The 15,364-nt window shown below is 35.3% G+C and overlaps 2 protein-coding genes across 2 annotated transcripts in view; one reads left to right on the top strand and one right to left on the bottom strand.

Moving 5' to 3' along the window:
- Positions 1 to 1,421, bottom strand: part of LOC106868567 (probable ATP-dependent RNA helicase DDX52) — a 20,839-nt gene extending 19,418 nt beyond the window's left edge. Inside the window, exon 1 of the mRNA XM_014913888.2 lies at positions 953 to 1,421. Within this exon, the coding sequence (XP_014769374.1) occupies positions 953 to 1,039 (87 nt within the window). The 5' untranslated portion in view covers positions 1,040 to 1,421. The remainder of the gene's footprint in view (positions 1 to 952) is intronic.
- Positions 1,422 to 1,454: 33 nt separating this feature from the next.
- On the top strand, positions 1,455 to 12,743 carry LOC106868568 (NADH-ubiquinone oxidoreductase subunit 8). The gene is made up of 6 exons (XM_014913890.2): positions 1,455 to 1,565; positions 4,551 to 4,613; positions 7,302 to 7,391; positions 7,857 to 8,029; positions 10,331 to 10,459; positions 12,466 to 12,743. Exons 1-6 carry the CDS (start codon positions 1,526 to 1,528, stop codon positions 12,595 to 12,597), a joined length of 627 nt encoding a protein of 208 aa, XP_014769376.1. The 5' UTR covers positions 1,455 to 1,525; the 3' UTR covers positions 12,598 to 12,743.
- Positions 12,744 to 15,364: the final 2,621 nt, after the last annotated feature.

Here is a 15,364-nt window from a genome sequence, read left to right as displayed (position 1 = left end):
GTTACGGGGACGTAAACACACCAGCATCGGTTGTCAAGCGATGGTGGGGGGGACAAACACAGACACACATACATATATACGACGGGCTTCTTTCAGTTTCCGTCTACCAAATCCACTCACAAGGCTTTGGTCGGCCCGAGGCTATAGTAGAAGACACTTGCCAAAGGTGCCACGCAGTGGGACTGAACCCGGAACCATGTGGTTGGTAAGCAAGCTACTTACCACACAGCCAAGTAAAATTATATGGACTAACTTAGAATGTAAAATAATTTTATGGCTTAATCTGGAAGCTTTCCAAGATTGCTAAGATTAATACAGTTTATGCTCAGCTTGACCAAATGTAAGTCAATGTGTGCAAAGAAATAATAAAAAAAAAAGACCGAAGAGAAGTTGGGTTGACCACTTAATGGAAGAATGATTGGTTATCGTAGCTAGCATGGGATCTGGTGGCAAGACACAACAGAGGTAACATGAAGAAAGACGAGCTTGTTGAACAGGCCTGGGTAAAAGTTAGCATGAAACAAGTTAGTTCAAGAGAGCAAACGCTGTTGAAGCAGTGATAAATCGACAGAGAAAGGCAACAGTATGTGGAACAAAAGTTTTGGTTGAAGAAAGACAAATAATTATTGATTTACATTATTAATTACCATGTTTTGTGATCGATGCAAAGATGCATACCCCATGCATATTTGATATAAACACACACATGTTCTATATACTACTACTACTAATAATTATAATAAACAAGAATATATCAGTCGTTGTGTTTGAAATTGTGAAAAGAAGTAGATAATCAAAAACAATTTATAAGCAACTTGCAAAAATTATAAGAATAAGTTCCAAAATTAAGAGGAAGTTGTGACACGTTATCTTTTCATCTCAATAGGGTGATTATCTATTATCTATAAGTACATAAAACCGATAATATAAAAATGAACATCTTAATAATTACCTTAAGCTTCTGAGCATCAGACTTAAAGCGCTTTAAGTCAAATTTCGCACCAACTCCGAGGAGTCGGAATAAAGAATGGCCATCCATTTTGACGACCAAACACGTGGGATGGACGTCGTATAATATAAACACGAGAAACCGGTGTTCACGTTTTCATTTTACCTAGTAATTAATATGACTTCAGAGGAAAGAATATGATATATCTGATAATATGTTTTATCAAGATTTAGAAGGAATGTAGACGCACTGTAATCAATGTTTTGGCTTGAAAATTGTAAATTACATAGAAATTGTGTCGAACTTTTCTATTAGTATTTAAAATTCTTGATTTAAAATTCTATTAGTATTTAAAATTCTTAACTAATCAGAGATGTATTTGTCATGTTCTAGTAGATTATTTATAAAAAAAAAAGTTCGTTTCCACTGTTTCACCCTCACACATCAATAAAGTATCACCACATAATAATTATGTTCCTTCAGGTATTCCATATTTTATAGTAATTCCGAAACGAAACTCTAATTTGTAGTTAACTCCCCTTGATCAGCATTTTGGGGACGTATTTTGTAGCAGATATGACGAATTATTTAAAGATATATTCGGCGGGACGTTCAGGTAAAAGTCTATGATTTTAATTTTTTTTTTTAAATTTGTAATTGATAAGCAAATGCAGCTTATGTTGTTTAATTACAAAATAGATTTCTACAAAATCCACTGAGTCAATACAGCATTCAGTGTTTTTCTTCCACAACCTTGGAAGCTTCGTCCTTCAGTGCTCTCAGTGCAGTCTTAAAAATCTGATTTGTTTTCTTCTAGCTCACTCAGCTGACACAGACAACTTCTAGCAATGTTTTTCAATGACTGTACAATTCTAGTCATATGTGTTGAATTTGTGGTTCATTTCGTTTTATATAATCCATAATTCAACTTTATTATTCACAATATTCCGATGTACTTGGGTGTTGTGTGAACTGAGTAGACTCCGCAGTCTGATATTGTCCAATGCAAGTCGTAAGCATAGCAGAATACTCGATTAAAATAAGTCTTGTTTCTTTTCCTCTTTATTTTGCATAAACTGGAGCATAATAATAAACGTAGTTCTATTTATTTAAAATGTATTTGATTCTTTGTATTCAAATCTTATTGGTATAATTTGTTTACGGTTACAGGTGTGTATGTATTTGTGTTTTAGGAAGCAAATTTAGATTTTAAACTCATCCAATGTGTCCTTCCTTTCTTTAAGTTATATAGTGTTATTTGAAGATGTAGCTGCTATTTCTAGCAGGTCGATTTACAACGTAAACTCTCGGCACTCCCCACCTTCGTTAACAGAGTACCACAAGTATCTGTCCCTTTACTTTTTTTCTAACTCTTACTCCACGACAGTGCCATACCTCCGTAAAATATACATATCACATCCTCATACACAGATGATATAGTAACATCTTCCCTTCCATCTAAGCGCAAAGCTTGTCAGTCACACTGGAACCTGACTCGAAATACACCTTTTTACTTTTTTACAAGCAACATCAGAGAGCATCAATAACAATCAATCGTCACATTCAAAAACATTAGCACATCGCATATATAGAAGATTGAAAATGAAGAAAAAGCAGTTCACAAAATATACCTAGAGCACTCATAGGCCAACCACAGTTGGTCAATCCAAAGAAATAACAATTTAAGTTTATAAACAATATATTTGTTCCACCATGGATTGTTCACTTCAAGAGCCAGTCATTGTTGTGGTGTGGTTGTTTGTATGCTTTAATGACCCTGAGAACTGTGTCAGAGGAGTACACAATGACCATTGATACGCCTTCAACTAGGAGTTAAATAATAACATTGTTTTGTGAGTTCTTGGTATAGTAGAAGGTTAAGGGAAGCAATCTTGATAGAACTATCAGAGTGGAGCTCTGCAAACGGTTCCTTGACAAATTCTACTGTGTGTCCAGTGACTCCTGCTTCTAGTCTCATTGCCATCTCATCTCATCCCAAATTAGCTGGATCCAGCAACTGTCACTTGCTGCTGAATTTTCAGATAATTTGGAACTTGAGAGTGTTTATGATGCTGTGCAAGTTTTCTTTACTTCAAACTAGACCACATGCAAGTCATAACTTTGATCCCGCTTGATGTGAACATTTTTGGAACTACAAACAAATGGCAAGCCTTTTACTGTAGTAGTATCACACATGTCTGCAATTGTGAAATACTGCCACTTTCATACTTTCCCCAGTTGGAAGGGCACATGGATGGTGTAGCATAGAGGGAACAGTCATGATTCTGTGGCTCTCGTGTGACTGCGTTTTCTGTTGAAGTGTTGTGAACTGAAGTCAGTCTCCATCAAACACTGATAGATATACATGACATGTCAGAATGTCATCTCAACTAGATCTAGCCATAGATTGTACCCAGTCTTTTGGATAGCTGCCTGTTTGTTATGAGGTTTGTTTGATAAGTACTGACCTGGAATCATTCAAGAACAAGATTACTCCTTTTAATGGGTGGTTTGTTATAATTGACAAAACAGAAGTTCTAAAGTTCTAACACTTGATAGACTGAAATATTTGAGCCAACAAGGTAGCTTTTACATGGTTGATTGGCTTGTAAGAAACAACAGCCAAATCTCATTAAAATTACCTCCTATCTTCTTAAAAAATAACTAAAAAGCCACTTTAGAAAATATCCTAAATACTCCTTACCGAGGCAATGACTAGTGACTGAGACCTTTGCTGTGCTTGAGAAGACCCAACAAGCCAAGTGAGCCCATGGCCTATGCCAGTGGGTGTAACCAGCCCACTTATGATTACCCCTCGTTCATTGGACAATAAACTTTGCTTGCGAAGACCTATTGAGGCAAGTGAAATCAATATTAAAATCGCTGACAGTACTGCCTGATTAGCACTCATGCCAGTGGAATGTTAAAAGGACATCCAAATGTGATGTGAACCTGGCCCACTGCTTGTGAAGACCTATTGAGGCAAGTGAAAACAAATCAAAATTGCTGATGTGGCTGATGACAGTACCGCCTAATTGGCACTCATGCCAGTGGAACGTTAAAAGCACATCCAAGCGTGATCGTTGCCAGGGCCACAGATTGGCTCCCATGCCACTGGCATATGAAAGCACCATTTGAATGTGATCGTTGCCAGAGTCGTCCTACTGGCACATGTGCCAGTGGCACGTGAAAAACAACATTCGAGCATGGTCATTGCCAGTGCCGCTGGACTGGCTCCTGTGCAGGTAGCATGTAAAAAACACCTTTTGAGCCAGAACCACCTGACTAGCCCTCGTGCTGGTGGCACGTAAAAGCACCCACTACACTCTCGAAGTGGTTGGCGTTAGGAAGGGCATTCAGCTGTAGAAACTTTGCCAGATCAGATTGAGCCTGGTTCAGCCTCTGGCTCACCAGTCCTCAGTCAAACCGCCCAGCCCATGCCAGCATGGAAAGTGGATGTTAAATGATGATGATAATGACTCCTAAAAAGATAGGCTACAACTGGCTGGAATACCTTTCACTCAGAAGTGAAATGTAAAGCTCCATCAGTTGTGTTAACTTTATATTGTTTTAAGACTAACTTTATGCATTTTCTTTACAGCCCATCAAATACTATGTCATTCTACTCGTGCTACATCAATTGTTCCCAATAGATCACTATGGAGTAAGTATAGAATTTATTTTAAATTTGTTGACTTAATAATGCATGCATACATAGACATATATATATATATATAATGATTTTGCTTAGGCATAGCAATGCTAATAACCAGTAGTTAGAACTTAATACTTTAGAGTAAGGTTTTAGATGAATACAGTGTGTGTATATGTTAAAACTATTCCATTGACTTCTTAAATCATTTCTAAAATAAGGAGTAGGATCTATCTCAGGAACTGGTGTTTATGATATTTTTATTTGATTCTCTCATAAATTTTTATAGTTTTTCTGTTTCTCTACAGACTTTTTCAGTAAGGAAATATTCCATGGCAGTATTTTTATCAAAATGATTAAACTGAGGCTGCAACTTTTAACCTTGTCAGTATTTCTTGTAATATTCAGTAACAAATCTATTCATCACTGTTTGATCTTACTTTCATAATTCTTTCCAATTTTAGCACAAGACCAGCAATTTTCAGGACGTTAAGTTGATTACATCAACCCAAGTGTTCAATTTGTACTTTATTTTATCAGTCCTGAAAGAATGAACAAAGGAGTTAAACTAATACATCTGTTTGTTGTCTACACCACCTGTCTTCGTCTTTTTGTTTTTTTTGTGAATTCTCTACATATATATTTATTTGTGATGGACTTTCACACAGTTTCTTTCTACCAAATTCCACTCACAAGGAATTGGTCTCCTTGAATCCAGGGTAGTGGATTGGTAGAATTGTGTTCTGTTCCACCCATGCTAGCATGGAAGCTGGACATTAAACGATGATGATGATGATGATGTCTATTCTAGTTCCATGTTTCCCGAGTTCAAAATCCTGTCTAAACTGCTATCAATAGTGAAGTAGCCTCTTCATCGATCCCAAAAAAGAGTTTGCATCCTGATTTAAGTAGACACAATCTGAGGGCAGAAAGTGCTCTGTGGCTAATCATTATAACAATGAAGAGGTTACAGAAGACATATGTTTAAGGTGCCACACAGTGGAATCGAAATATTAGCCACAAAGTTTTGCCTGTGCCCATGTAAGATTTTTTAAACTATCTTTTTGCATTTTTATTTTGTTACTAGTTTCAGTCATTGGACTACAGTCATGCTGGAGCATCACCTTTAAGGATTTTAGTTGACTGATTTATATATACCAACACCAATATTTTTCAAGTACTAATTTTATTGTCTCCTAAGTGGCAAAAGGCAGTTGAATTTAACATAAAGGGATATAACTCGAATCAACTTGAATACTACCCTGTCAATGGTAGTATTCAGCACCTCATCTCCAGCATTTGATATCTACTTTCCATGCTAGCATGTATTGCATGGGTCGTCATGATTTGAGTCAGTTCTTAATCTTAGAAGTATTTCCATTTATTCAGTGCTACATGAACTGTAGACTGGTGATTTTTTTGGTTTTTTAATAACTTATGTCTTTTTTATCATTAAGTACTGTACCAGCATAACCTTAGTACCAAAAATTTTCTTTTTCTGAACCTTGTCTGTCCTATGCCTGTTTGCATGGCATTTTTAAAAGAAAAAGAAAAAAATTAGGGTAGGGGAATTAGGTTATTGAATTTGATAGCAGTCAAATATAAGGAGTTCTATGTATTTTATGGCTTGTATTGGGGTGAGTATACCATGTCATAAGAGGTCACTAAAATGTTTGGTGACAAGAGGGCTATAAAATGCTGTTGCATGAAACCCATCCAACTCAATGCCAGTATGGAAAATTAGACATAAGAAATAATGGTTTCAAATTTTGCCACAAGGGCAGCAATTTTGAGGGAGGAGATAAGCCAATTACATTGACCTCAGGGTTTTCAACTGGTACTTATTTATCAACCCCGAAAGGATGAAAAGCAAAGTCGACCTCGGCAGAATTTGAACTCAGAATGCAGTGATGGGTGAAATACCGTGGACATAAAAATAATGTTGATGATTCTTTGGCTCATGATTCTTTTTGACAGTGCTCATGACTTTGGAAAGTAGGGATGGAGAAGAAGAAACTACGACTCCTGGGCTGCTGCAGTAGGAAGCATCTTATTAAAATATTGAGTTTCCTCAGTTGGAAGATCTGATCTGAATGTTTACAGCATAATGGGCTTTGTGAAAGGCAGTCTAGAGGGGTTGTTATTGGTGGTGGTGCTAAATCAAGCAATGGATTTTTGTTTTCCTTCTATTAAACTACAATATTGCATTGAAAAACCTCCATTATAAATCATATATAAAGATATTGTCAAACTTTGTCCATCACATCATCAGCATCATCATTATCATTTAACGTCTGTTTTACATGCTGGTTTTGGGTTGGATGGTTTTACAGGAGCTGGTAAGGCCAGGGACCACACCAGGCTCCATTGTCTGTTCTAGCATGATTTCTATGACTTGATGCCTTTCCTAATGTCAACCATTTTACAAAGTGCACTGGATGCTTTTTGTGTAACCCCAGCTCCAGTATCAATTTTGCTGTGGTGGACTGGTCTTGAGTACAGCAAGGCACCAGATATCTCAATCCTTTGTCATCTCCTGTGTAATATGAATTTATTATGTTTTATACTTTATCATTTTATTGAACACTTTTCTATTTTGAATGATAATTATTTGTTTTGTTTTGTACAATGTCTACTGCTTGTTGCCTTTCTTAATATTGGTAATAATCTCTAATCGTGATGCACATGATCTCTTTTCAGAGGATGTAAGTCCTCCTGAGCCTAGCATGAAGTGGGCTGATATCACAGATCGAGCCGCAAGAACAACCTTCTGGGGAGAAATGATCGGTGGTAAGATTATTTAGAGTTTATCTTTTATGGTAGTGATTTTGCTCTATGTTGTATGTGCATGTGTGTGTGTGTGTATATATATATATATATATATGTGTGTGTGTATGTGTCATCATCATTATTTTTATGTCTGCTTTTCCCTGCTTGCATGGGTCAGATGAAAGTACATTGAGACAGTGTTTTTTTTTATGGCCAGATTCCCTCCTGTCACTAATCACCCCTTGTTACCAAGCAAGGTAATAAACTCCTAATCTATTGAACAGTAAACAGCCTGGACATGTTTTATGCAGGAACAGACACCCCCCACACACACACACAGCAAGCTTCTTTCAGTTTCCATCTACTAAGTTCATGCACAAGGCTATGGTTGGCTTGGGTCTATAGTAGAATGACATGTGTGAAAGTATGTTGCAAAAATATTTCAAGGTATTCCTGGTTATTTCTTTTTTTCTCTTTCATTTCTAGGTCTTGCACTTGTCTTTGGTCATCTTTTCAAAGAGCCTGCCACAATCAACTACCCTTTCGAGAAAGGCCCACTCAGTCCACGATTTCGTGGGGAGCATGCTTTACGCAGGTATCCATCTGGAGAAGAAAGATGCATTGCTTGCAAGCTTTGTGAAGCTATTTGCCCAGCTCAGGTAACAGATCAGAAATTGCATGATTTATCTAGATTATTTATGATGATATCGTATTTTAACTGTTCAGAATTATAGTAGTTTAACCCTTTTGTTACTGTATTTATTTTGAGATGCTCTCTGTTTCTTTCAGTTACTTCAAATATAACAAAGAATTCAGTAAAATAACTTAGTTATCATTCAGTTAGTGTTAGGAACATAAATTGTGACTAAGGTTTAGTGGAAGATTTTAATTCAAAACTTATGAAAACAAGACATTTGTACTCAGAGCCAGAGCCGGTTTCAGCCGGGTTGGTAACAAAAAGGTTAATTTATAATTCGTTTTTAATGGTCCAACTCAAAGTAGATAAAGCTATAAATAATAGCGTGTAAACATTGGGTCAAAAATCCATTTGGATAGAAAAAATTGAAGGCTGCCTATGGGACTTGAACATATATCTTCTGTAACCATGACAGATGTTCTACCACTGGAACTACAGCTACCCGTCAAATTTCTCTATTCACTTTAAAAACTGTTTTTACCAGCAAGTATTGTATGTTGTTCATCATTATCATGATCATCATCATTTAATGTCTGTTGTTGGGTTGGACGGTTTGACCAAAGCTGGTCAACTGCACCAAATTCCAGTCTGATTTGGCATGGTTTCTACAGCTGGATGCCCTTCCTAATGCCAACCATTTTATGTCATAAGAATTTGGAAACTTTGAGAGAATTTGAAATAATTTATTTTTAACAGTTGATAAGGTTATAAATTGTAGTGTTTTTAACGCTACTATTTATTAACCGTTTGATTATGTAATTAAATTTCTGCTCATTCCCATAATGATATTAATTGTCCGCCAAATGGTAAAATTGATATTTTCTGCTTTTGTAGATACTTTTTGAGTATCTCTTGCAGGTATGGTTTTCATATCCACCACTAAAAGTATTTGATTCTCTCTCTGTAAAGATATATTTGATGAAATATGTGAAAAAAGAAATAAAGAAAATTTGAAAATTTGTCTTTAAAAAGTGTCACAGGAGGGTGTCTCCTCTTCTTGCAGCAGACGGAGAGGGTTTTTTTCACAGTTATGGAGTAAAATCACTCTTTGCAGTTAACGGTAGTGAAATGTTGAGTAGATATATCTTCATTCCACACTGAATGGGTTAAAAGCAAATTATTTCATGTTCTCTCTAAGTTTCTAAATTTTAATAATGTAAACAACATACAGTTCTTGCTAGTTGAGAAATGGATTGAGAAATTCAAGGGGTTGTTTTGGTCCAATGGTAGAATGTTTGTGCTTTTTAATTTGTATATTTTTTGGCAGTAACTTTTGTTAAGAATTTAATATTTGTTTAGTTTCTCTCTTAGAGACAACTTAGAGTTCTATAAACTCATGTCTAAAGCAGTGAAGAGAAAGAAGTGGGATAGTTGATTAACTGTTTCAGGGAAATTCATAGGTTTAACTGTGGTCATGGACAGGCATGCATAAACAACATATAGCACTGTTAAATTTTATTTATGTCATTAGAATTTATAATCTTTTGAGAAAACATGAAATAATTATTTTTTGGAACAGTGAATCTTGATGCACATAAAACTCTAAATTGCATTTGGTGAGAAATAGTCAAAAGTTGTCATGTCTCCACAGGCCTGTAATGTCCCACAGGCAGCCTTCAACTTTTTCTGTGCTTTGAGATTCACTGTTCCAAAAAAGAACTGTTAAATTTGTTGGTTTACAATAGCCATGCTACAATTTTTCACTATCTGTGAACCTGGGCAAAGCAGGTAACTAGTTGCTTCAGTCTGTTTGCCATTGTATTAGCATTAACCGTAAATTCAGTTGATCTAAGAAAATGCAAAAGTTATAAGTTTGCAAGGTATATCTTATTCATGCTAGCATTGAAAAATAGAGTAAAAAACTTTAAAAAAAACCCAAAATACTTGAAATTTAGTGTATGGTATAATTAAGGTACTGGAACAATAAGTGTATGGTTATATGCTCAAACCTTGCTTTGTGCTTGTAAAAAAATTCACTGTTAGATGAATGTTAATCTACCCAGCTGCTGTTTTCATAGTTATGAAAGAGATATAGTTGTAAAATCATTTGTTCCTAAAATGTGTCAATATCTAAATTCTCAGCAATCACTCCAGTCAAACTAGTATAGAAAAATTTGGTATAAATCAGTTGTTTTATGATGTTAGGTTGAAGATAAAATATTTACTTCTGCAGAGCGTAATTGTTTTCTCTGTTTCTTTGATATATATGTGTGTGTGTGCATGTGTACATATATATTATGTATATATATATATATATCTACAGGCTATTACCATTGAAGCTGAACCACGTGCTGATGGCAGTCGTAGAACTACCAGATATGATATTGATATGACAAAATGTATTTATTGTGGATTCTGTCAGGAAGCTTGTCCTGTTGATGCAATCGTTGAGGTAAAAGTTTACTTTTCATTTTATGAATAATAAATACAAATTATAGCTATGGTAGTCTTTAAATTTTCATGCAAACTGACTCTACAATACTGTTTTGATTCCATATATGTGTGTCTCTAATGCCTTTGTGAAGGATGTGTATTGTCATCACCATTTCATATCCATTTTTCCATGTAAGATCTTGATGAAGAATGAAAGTGAATTTTCATAAAATATATTTTGTTTCCATTACCTTAAAAATCATTTTAATGTATAACATTCTATTCTGTTCCTCTCAAATTGGTGCTTATCGCATATATTGTTTAGGTTAATAGGTGCGGGCATAGCTGTCTGGTTAAGAAGTTTGCTTCACAACCATATGGTCTCAGGTTAGGCCTCACTGTGTGGCATTTTTGGTCCTCAACCAACCATTGCCTTGTGTGTAAATCTGGCAAACAGAAACTGCACAAAGCCCTATGTATATGTGCATGTGTGTGTGTGTGTGTACTTGTGTGTCTGCATTTGTTTACATTTGTGTTTCTTTGAAAATTGTTGAGCTACAAGCAGAGAGATTGTTGTTATTTCCTCTGTCAACAAATCACATCTTGGTTTTGTGCTTTCAAAGAAGTGAAATAAGTGGCTCCTAACTTGAAAAAACAAGTAAGGGTTAGGTGATAAGAAGGACACCCACCTGTAGAACAATGCCTCAACAATATATCCATCTAATCCATGCTAGCATGGAAAAGTGGATGTAAAAGAAATGAACGAATTAAAACTTTTACTGAAGAAACATTAGAAATCACAACCAGGATGTAACCTCAACAGATATTAACATGGTCACAAGTAGGGTTGTGTAGTTAAGAAGTTCGTTTTGGAAACACATGGTTTTGGGTTCAATTCCAACTGAACAGTGCCTTGAACAAATGTTTTTTAACATAGCCTTGGGTTAACTAAAACATTGTCTATGAAATTGGATAAACTGAAACTGAAAGGAAGCTCATCAAAGGGACTATTCCTGTTCTTTGGTAGTTTGCCCCATAATCTGGTCCTTGGGTGCATTTAGCAGGGTCCACTTTATTGCTAGGATTTAGGTCAAATCTATGGGAAGAATTTCCTCCCATCTGTCTTGGAGCCCTTAAAAAGGGTTATGGATGCCACCCTTCCTCTTCTTAATAGGCAATTAAAACAATCATGTATTCAGTGTAGTAACAATTTCACTATAATTGACTTGGTTCCATTTCTCTGATGGACTTTGTTTCAAGTTCAAAGGTTAGATGAATGCATATTGTTGAGACATTGTTTTACAGCTGAATGCCCTCCCTACCTCTAATACTAAGCTGTATTTTTATGTAAAAAAATTTCCATTCCACTTGTGTTCTAAAGTGCAGAGCCACCAGATGGTTTGTTGACTGGGAAATGACAAAAGACAACAATTTTATTATGCAATTTCAGAATGTAATCATTCATACACACATGCGCACACACACACACACACACACACACACACACTGAAGTTTGTACAATTTTTGTTTACCAGATTTGCTCACTAAATATTGGATAATGTAGTAGAAGGCACCAGCCCAAGATGCTGTGCTGTAGGAATGAACTTAAAACCTTGTGGTTGCAGAGGGAACATCTTAACTATTCAGCCATGTCTCTACCAAATATGCTAAATGAAAAATTGTAGTTAATTTTGGAATCTAATTTTACTTCATGAAATCTTTCATTATAAACATTGATTTTACAAGACTGCATTGGTATTTACCATAATTTAAATTTCAGTGTGAAGTATATCTGATATCCATTTCTGACAAATATATTAATCATCAATTTCTATAATTTTCTTATACCATTCATTACCTTGAAAATTTTTTCAAGTTGACTCTTTTTTACTTTGAATTTATATCTTGATATAAAAGTGTAGATGATTTGTTTAAATTATTTTTGTAGTCATGCATTTGTAAAAATTTCAAAAATGCTCTGGATAGACTTCCTTATGATTTTCTATTCCTTTTTCTTTTTCTCAGGGTCCCAATTTTGAGTATTCCACTGAAACTCGAGAAGAATTACTTTATAATAAAGAAAAGTTACTTTCAAATGGTGACAGATGGGAACCTGAAATAGCTGCTAATCTCCAGGCTGACTATTTATACCGATAACTAGTTTAGTACTAGTTTAGATTACCCCTGACAGCATGAGTTGGTAACTTGTTTCTTTTCTAGATGGAGTTCAATAGGTTGACATTTTGTACTGTACTTATGCATATGAAAATACCTTGTACATTAAATTTCATTATTGCAAATAATGCCTGTCATTCTTTATTTCTTAAAAGACCTGTCCTCCCCAGCAGAAATGTTAATTTCCGTATCCCCTGTTGAAGAGGATTGGCCTGCAAGAGTCCTGTGCTGGTGCCATGTATAAACCACTCATGCCAGCACCATGTAAAAGTGCTTGTGTTGGTACCAAGTTAAAAGCACCCAACACACGGATGTTAAAGGATGATTATGATGAACAAACAAGAATAATTTTGGAGCTGTATTTGCCTGGCAAATGATTTAAATCTGTTAAATTCAATTAAATATTTATTATTTGGTGTCCAAACTTTTGTTGCATCAACTGCAACCTAGTCACTGACACAAATTGAAAATAACAGTGTTTGTGTGTTTTTGATTTTGAATGACTAATATGTGCCTTCCATGCTGTAGAAAATAATATTTTCCCCTTAAACAGCAATGTTTACAGAAAGAATATATATTTGTCACTACAGTTTGTTAAAATTTGTTAAGAATTGCATTTTATTTAAAAGCAGAAATGAAAATATCAAATACAGTTAGAAGTGATATCAGAACTGGTATAAATTTGTGAGAGATTGTTAGCTTTAACTGTCTCAAAGATAAGAGACATATGCCAGATAAACTAAGTAATAAAGGGTCATAAGGACTACAACAACTAAGTTAAAACAAGGTAGGTTTGTGATGAATAGATTGAATGTATACTACCATGTGAAACTTGGTAAAGACCAAACTGTTCAACTTTGCAGTTATTGTTTTGTCTCAAGTCACCTACTGAGTGAGTATACCCATGGATCAAAGGCACCCTAGTCATGACCATCTCTTTTGCACATTAAGGACAACATTATCTGATGAGTCTTTTATTAAGATGGTAATATGTGAGTTGAAGATTTGGCTGCTATTTCTAGCTTGTTGAGTGACTGTAGAGGCTCTATTAACTTGAGTGCTCTGAATGCAGGGAGATAACAAATGCACACATAAAACTTGACAAACATGATTTAAATACATACAGAGTGACAGAAAATTACTGAGCAGAAACACTCAAAAATCAAGGAGATTATCAGAATCTGTGAATCTTATATGAATTTTGCATCACCAATACTGTTAGCTCATTGAGAACCACACCCCTTGTTTGAAACATCACTATTACTTTCTATTTGAAATACTTTATCTTAACTGACTGTAACTTATCCTTTGGATATGATCAAATTCCCAATGATGACGATCATCATATTGTAGGTGAGAGAGAGAAACTAATTCATTCTTTCAAAGCTAAGATTTCACCTCATCATCAGCATTCTAAAAGTTAGCTATAATTGTATAGGAAATATTGCTATGGTAATATTGCCTAGATATGCGAAACACCAGCACAATATCCATTGCAATAATGGAATACATATAGTTGCTCAACCTACTTAAGATAGTAGTCAAACATTCATTCACCTTTTCTTAAGATCCCACACATGAAAAGAAGGAAAAGATTGGACCATATAGTTTCTGGATACACTACAACTGAAAACAATGATGGAACGGTCAAGGTTAGAACAGCTTTGATCAGACTATGGAGCTAAACAATAACTACACAAATCAAGTGCTTTGAAAAAGTACAGGTAAAATCGTGTTGAGAAGAATTATACTGGGCCCATAAAAAATATGTCTAAGATCAGGTATGTATAATACATCTACACCTTCAGGAAAGGTAAAAAACTTCACTCTCTTAGTAAATTTGGAATTTGAAAGAGTACCTAATTGATAAAACTACAAAGTTGTCTGTAAATGAAAGCTTGCATTAATGCATCAAAGAGATGCTCTTTGTGCTGACCTAAAGCACAAGAATCTCAGGCAGGTTTTTGATAAGCTCTACTAAAACCATGTCTTCATTGTACCATGAGATTGAGAAGCAATGTATTGTGACTTCCTTGACTGGTCATCAGTGTGATTGCACTTGGAGCAATTCTCAGTAGGTGACATACAGGTTGGTTGCCCATCTATTTTTTTTCACATCATCAGTTCATTATTTCTTCTGTGGTTTTCTTCAACAAAGCTTGCTTGAGATAATACCAGGCAAGATGGTTTGCTGGTGGTATATCAGTTTCTGCTAACATACAATGTTTAACAAGCTTAGCGGATTGCTTACTTGGTCAAGGACATAGATGTCAGTCTTACAAGCTGTATGGGACCTGGAGCAGTGGTATTGAATTGCAGACTTGATAGCAAACACATCTTACATAATTCTTTCCAACAATAGAGAGAATGGAAGCCAACTTGAGCAGAAATTAGTTATTGGTAAAACACCTTTGGTAGACAATGCAGAACCAATGTGGAAGTCTCTACATGGTCAATTGACTTGTTAGAAATAGCAGCCAAATTACCATCAAATTGTACTCTACAATCATATAAAAGGGAACATATTGACTAAAGGAGTTTCTGATATAGAAAACAAAAGGGTGGTTATGGTTGAAACGTCATTAACCATAGATTTCTTTAGTCAGAGTTGACTTAAAGCTAAACAATAACAAAACCAAGAAATAATTTGCAACAGCCTGTATTACTCACTCAACAACTGGCTTTTGCTGGGTATAATGTGGTTGGCGTTAGGAAGGGCATCCAGCTGTAGAAACTCTGCCAAATTTAG

Source organism: Octopus bimaculoides, chromosome 1 (assembly GCF_001194135.2).
Source record: "Octopus bimaculoides isolate UCB-OBI-ISO-001 chromosome 1, ASM119413v2, whole genome shotgun sequence".
NCBI classification, from domain to species: Eukaryota; Metazoa; Mollusca; class Cephalopoda; order Octopoda; family Octopodidae; genus Octopus; species Octopus bimaculoides.
This window is presented reverse-complemented; position numbering and strand designations above follow the sequence as displayed.

Coding starts and splice junctions, on each gene's coding strand:
- LOC106868568 (XM_014913890.2), top strand. CDS start 1,526: ATGACGAATTATTTAAAGATATATTCGGCGGGACGTTCAG. Junction 7,392..7,856: donor CTGGGGAGAAATGATCGGTG/GTAAGATTATTT, acceptor TTTCATTTCTAG/GTCTTGCACTTGTCTTTGGT. Junction 8,030..10,330: donor AAGCTATTTGCCCAGCTCAG/GTAACAGATCAG, acceptor ATATATCTACAG/GCTATTACCATTGAAGCTGA.